Source organism: Miscanthus floridulus, chromosome 5, assembly GCF_019320115.1.
Source record: "Miscanthus floridulus cultivar M001 chromosome 5, ASM1932011v1, whole genome shotgun sequence".
Taxonomy (NCBI): Eukaryota; Viridiplantae; Streptophyta; class Magnoliopsida; order Poales; family Poaceae; genus Miscanthus; species Miscanthus floridulus.
In genome coordinates this window covers 11314706-11320218 of record NC_089584.1, presented here as the reverse complement: position 1 = coordinate 11320218, position 5513 = coordinate 11314706, and the positions used below count along the sequence as shown (strand labels likewise).

Below are 5513 nucleotides of genomic sequence, written 5' to 3'. Positions count from 1 at the left end.
GGCTCTAAGACTGTCTCCAACAACTACGACCTAAAATACAAGATCTATTCGTTTTTTTTTTGGTAGCGCTACAGGCAAAGGATTCAATACTTATTTTTTATCTTTTTTAACGAGAAGACCTAAAACTTTTTCTGTAAATAGGTTTTTAGGAAGAAAGGATAATCAGATTTAGGTTATACCTATCCTGACACTTAAGATAGGTCTTCTATATAATATTTTATTGGAGACTATATGTATTATGTTGAAGATTCGTTTTATGTTTAGGTTTACGAAGAGAGCCTAACCCCGCATCGCATGCGCTGGTTGTCAACGACGGCACGCCCCGGCCGTCCGATCCTGCCACCCCGAGAGCTGCCTATATTTACCGAGCTACCCCTTGCCTTCTCCTCTCTCCGGGTGTTCGTCCTCTCACCTCCCCGCCGAGGACGACGACCCCCGACCGCTGTACCTGGGGCGGCTACATTACAGAACAGAAGCGACGGACGGCAAGAGGACAAACGAGTCGAGGGGAAAGGAACAGGAAGGCGGAGGGGAAATTCGCTCGCATCGACGAGAGCTGCCGGTCACCGGCCCGAATCGGAGCCCCGGTTCCCGCTAGGTATATTGCCGCCCACCTTACTTCCTCTGTCCTGCCTCGCGGTCCGTACCAGCGGAATGGGGGTAGGGAGCCTTGTTTCATTCCGTTCCTCTTCGGTCAGTCTAGCATAGGCCTCGCCTTGCCGATTTGCTCGCCCCAGTTGGTTGTGTAATGTGCTGTTGTTGTCGATTAGGCGATTAGCCATCTTTGCTGTGGTGCGGCGGCGATCGGGCTATGCTCCTTTTCCTTTGATTCAACGCGCCTAGGATTTGGTCTCTTAGCTGCAGGCGCTGTTCCTCTTCCTCACGTCTTGCTGATTGTTAACTACGTTACACCGATACTTCCATGAACTGTCATACCGGTATCGTGATACGTATCAGATACGTCGATACGCTGCCGATACGGTACCGGTGAAGTATCAGAAAAATACAGCAATAAAGATAAATAAATTAAATCCCGATACCTAGTCGATACTTGACTGATACTTGTCCGATGCTTCACAGCCTATAACCTCTCAAATTGAAGTCCATCATCTCAGCAGCCCATTTTGGTGGTCCATTTAGACTAGTCACACATTCACAGCATCGCCACCATTGCATCGAGCCAGGAGGTCGGCAGGCGGCCACCATCGCCCGCTCCTGCCGACGCCGCTGACGCCGCCGGCTCCTGCCGCCACCGCCGACGCCCGCAGGCCACAGGTTGCCGCCTCAGGTCAGCTATTCATACAACTTCTAGATCTCCTCCGGTCAGTTCTTAATCTGCATTCCAACTTTCAAACTCTAGATTTCTTTTATTGTTGTTGTTTAGGGATGGCAAGTGGTAGTGTTTAGGGATTTGGCTTGTGTCCCTTGTAGGCTTGTATCCTATTATTTATTATTCTGCTGTAAAAATGTTAAAACCAATATTAATTATTGTGCTGTAAGAACCTTAAAATCAAGTATCTTAGATACTTCATGGAACTAGCAATGTCTATGTTTTGCCATTTTTATTTGTTGATTGTTCTGCTAGAGTGAAAAATGTTCTCAGTAGGTGTATTCTGATTTTTTGGTATATTTATATACTTGCCGTATCGGCGTATCCTTGTTTTTGGAAAATGACGTATCACCGTATCGCCGTATCGGTATCGGCGTATCAGTATCCTGTATCGGTGCAACGTAGATTGTTAGTTCTTCAGGTGATTTGGGAGAACGAACAAGCTGTGGTGACTGTTAGGGGATTCAGTTGCAGCTTTCTATAGGTGTACGATGTTTTCCTCTTCGTTGCTGCATTTCTGAACAATCTTCTTTTGAACCAACGTTTGAGTACCACGGCCGGCCTCGTTGTTGTGTTAGCCTGTTAATGTTTGGTTCGCTCACAGACACTGCAACGCCTCCTTGCCAAACTATAGCTAAGGTGTGGACAGCAGCTTGGTATTATGTTGTTTTAGTGTAGCAGATTGTACCCCATTCCTTACTAGGCTGTAGTATATTATTATGATATTTCGTTCCATATCAGTATAACGCTGGAAAAATAAGGATGTATATTGACATGCTGTACCTCTGTATCAGTCTTCTCTTTAACAGAAAAATGGAGACGAGTATTTTCCTTGCATTACTAATTTGCAGTCAAGCTCTAGTTTGGCAGGGAAGTAGGATGCAATAGTTGGATGTAATGTCAAAATTAGAAGAATGCTAGTTGGGATTATGGAAAGTGGGGTTTACCTTAGACAAAGGCTCTAGTCTTCAGAAATACTCCATATAACCTGGTTGTAATCTTTCCTTCTAGTCTAATCCTGTCTAGTCAATTATGCTGTCTGAGCTTAGACAAAGTCTTTCATAGTTTAATCAAGCAGATTTGCAGTCGATTGATACTTGGTTTACTTTACTTTTCTTCAGGTAGACTAAAAGTTACCTCAGGTGCTGCACTAGGAAGGAAAATAAAGTACCCTAGTTAAGTGTTTGTGACAAGGATATTTAATAGAGTAGAAGATCACTGCATGTCAAAGGAGGGTATCAAACCAATGTGCCAAATGACTGTCTAGTTTGTGAATGTTGCTCCTGTTTTATCACACCTGAAGGCCAATCACACAATCATCCTTTATTGATGGCTCACACTGGAAACTTGAGCCAACGTGATCACACAATTGACATACCAATGAGTGATGGTACCTCCCCATCAACATCTCACCAGGATGACCCCAATGGCTTGGATGAGTTGCATCACAGCAGAGGTCCTTTGAATGAAGTTCCACCAGGACCAGAAAGATCTTCTGGCACAAATGATGTATCTAACTCTCATAATGCATCCTCTGCAAGAATAGATCGAGGCCATCGTCAACAGAATCCTTTGAATTCTGGCTTCTGGATCTCAATCGAGCTTATTGTAAATCTTAGCCAGATTGTAGCAGCTATTGCTGTTCTGTCTGTATCAAGGAATGAGCACCCACACGCTCCATTATTTGCGTGGCTTCTTGGCTATACAATTGGTTGTATTGCTATTCTTCCACATCTTTATTGGCGCTATCTTCACCGCAACCGACCAAACATGGAGCAGGAGATGCCACCCCAAAGTTCGTCAGAACGGAACATATCCGAGACTAATTCTTATGCAGCAGTCTCATCTCCTCGCACATCAGAAGCTGTGGACGGTGCCAACAGTACTGGAGTCTCAAGAATTAACTTACCACTGGCAAGTCCAAGGTAACATTCTTCCATTGGATAAATCTGTATGTACATAACTGAATGATCACCTATCTTCAATAATATTTTGCAGCCTTTTTCCTAATAATAACCACATAAAACATTAGTCTTTCAGTACTTCCTATGACTTTTTTGTACTCTGGATTTGATATTTGAAAGGTGTCCTGTCAAAATGCTGCCACTGTTTGAAGTTTTTTCCTCTGATATTTCAGTTCATAATGAAGTAACGATGCATTAATCTTTGTAGGTTTTACGCGATGGTCGCTTGCTTTAAATTGATGCTGGATTGTTTCTTTGCTGTCTGGTTCGTTGTGGGAAATGTGTGGATATTTGGTAGTCGTTCTTCTGCCCATGATGCCCCTAACTTGTACAGGTATGTGGTGCTCAGGTTGCAATTCTTAATAATCCACAACCTAGATGTTTTATCTTTTGTTTGTTACCATTTTCAGGATCTGTATAGTATTTCTTGCGTTCGGCTTCATTGGCTACGCCCTGCCTTTCATTTTATGTACAATGATATGCTGCTGCCTGCCCTGTATAATATCCATTCTGGGCGTCCATGAGGATTTGGATCTGAACAGAGGCGCTACCACGGCGGCAATCAATACTTTGGTGGCATACAAGTTCCAATCGAAAAGGGTTCATGATGGGGATGTGGGAGAAGATGGTGGTGGATTCTTGGCGGTTGGAACTGACAAGGAGCGAATTATTTCTGCAGAAGATGCTGTGAGCTCTCTCCCATATTCCTTTTCATATATCATGCTGCCTATTACACATTTGTAACAAATTTGATTATTGGGGATCTGCAGATTTGCTGCATCTGCTTGTCAAAGTTCTCAAACAATGAAGATCTGCGTGAACTTCCCTGTGCACATGTCTTCCACATGGAATGCATAGATAAATGGCTCCAGATAAACGCGTTGTGCCCTCTTTGCAAGGCTGAGATAGGGGGCTCAACAAGTAATCCAGAGAATGGCTCTGTGGGTCCTGACAACGCCAACAGAGTAGGCAATGACGTCGAGTCACAACGGTAGCTGCTCTCTGCTCTCTTGGCCTCTCCCATGAGCATGAAGAGGTTGATGCGGACTAATTAAACTGATGAACATATAACAAACTACAAGTGGGAAGGTTACACACTGTATGGTCCAACAAGTCCTTTTTTTTCCTGATGGACTTGTTTCATATTGCCAATATAGCATTTCCTGCCTGCAGTGCAGAGCAGTGTGTTCAGTATTGTTCTTGGCTGAAACATTTTGGCGTAGAAACCATGTCTGCTGGGTGCTGGTGGTGGCCACCTAAGATGACCCCACTGCGTTGGTGGTTGATGCTATGTTGCTAACCTCCTTGGCGTTAGAAGTTGGCTGGTGACTGTCTAGGCCCCGTTCGCTGGTCTGAAACTTGGCTGCTGGCTGAAAAATACTGTTCCGGCTGAATTGTTGTGAGAGAGAAACACTGTTTCGGTTGAAAAAAGAAGTCGAACAAGCTGAATATGGGATAAGTCGAACAAGCTGAAAAATGCTACCTGATCAGCTGGCACCCCTGCAGCTCCTGTAATGGTTAATCTTGTACATTGCATAGATTCATGTATATATGCTAGATAATTGGTACTACATGTCTGCAAGGTACAGTTCCTTCTATTCTAAAGATGTATGCATGCAGGTCTCTGTAACAGCGAGGCAATAGTGACTGGGTTACTGTAAGTGCACGGACAGATCTATCCATGATGAAAAAGAGAGCACATCAATCCGTGAAATATGAACCCACATTTCCTAATTCCTCACGTTTATTTAGAGTGAATCATACCAGCACAAATGCAGATCCAACAACCTGATGCTCCCACACATGAAAGCTGCACTGTCAACTGTTGCTGTCCTTGCATCCCCAAATTCCCCCTAGAGAGAAGAAGAACGTCTCCAATTATTAGTTCCTTTTCTTGGTTTGCTCCGATGATGATACTGTGCAGGAGGCACACAGTACAGGTACAGCTATGCTAAGCTGACCACTTTACTGTTGCTCCTCGCCTCTTTCCTGTTTCGGCAGCCTGGAATCGATCTCTAAGATATTTTTGAAGACAAAAAAATAATCTCTAATATACCTCTTTCATCCCAAAAAACATACAATTTTAGAATAGCGTTAAGTTAAATGATTTAAAGTTTGATCAGATTTATATAGAAAAATAATATTTATTATACTAAATAAGTATCATTAAATTGATCATAACATTTTTTTTATAATATATCTATTTGAAGTCATATCTA

The 5513-nt window shown here is 43.2% G+C and overlaps 1 protein-coding gene across 2 annotated transcripts; it reads left to right on the top strand.

Moving 5' to 3' along the window:
- Positions 1–411: 411 nt before the first annotated feature.
- Positions 412–4865, top strand: LOC136451516 (E3 ubiquitin-protein ligase At1g12760-like). 2 transcript variants are annotated; one of them, XM_066452213.1, is made up of 6 exons: positions 412–598; positions 1081–1288; positions 2452–3255; positions 3503–3628; positions 3705–3981; positions 4065–4865. In XM_066452213.1, exons 3-6 carry the CDS (start codon positions 2660–2662, stop codon positions 4287–4289), a joined length of 1224 nt encoding a protein of 407 aa, XP_066308310.1. In that variant the 5' UTR covers positions 412–598; positions 1081–1288; positions 2452–2659; the 3' UTR covers positions 4290–4865. The 2 variants fall into 2 exon arrangements, with proteins under 2 accessions (XP_066308310.1, XP_066308311.1); XM_066452214.1 differs by lacking the exon at positions 1081–1288.
- The last annotated feature ends 648 nt before the right edge of the window (positions 4866–5513 follow it).

Coding starts and splice junctions, on each gene's coding strand:
- LOC136451516 (XM_066452214.1), top strand. CDS start 2,660: ATGGCTCACACTGGAAACTTGAGCCAACGTGATCACACAATTGACATA. Junction 3,256..3,502: donor TTACCACTGGCAAGTCCAAG/GTAACATTCTTC, acceptor TAATCTTTGTAG/GTTTTACGCGATGGTCGCTT. Junction 3,982..4,064: donor TTATTTCTGCAGAAGATGCT/GTGAGCTCTCTC, acceptor GGGGATCTGCAG/ATTTGCTGCATCTGCTTGTC.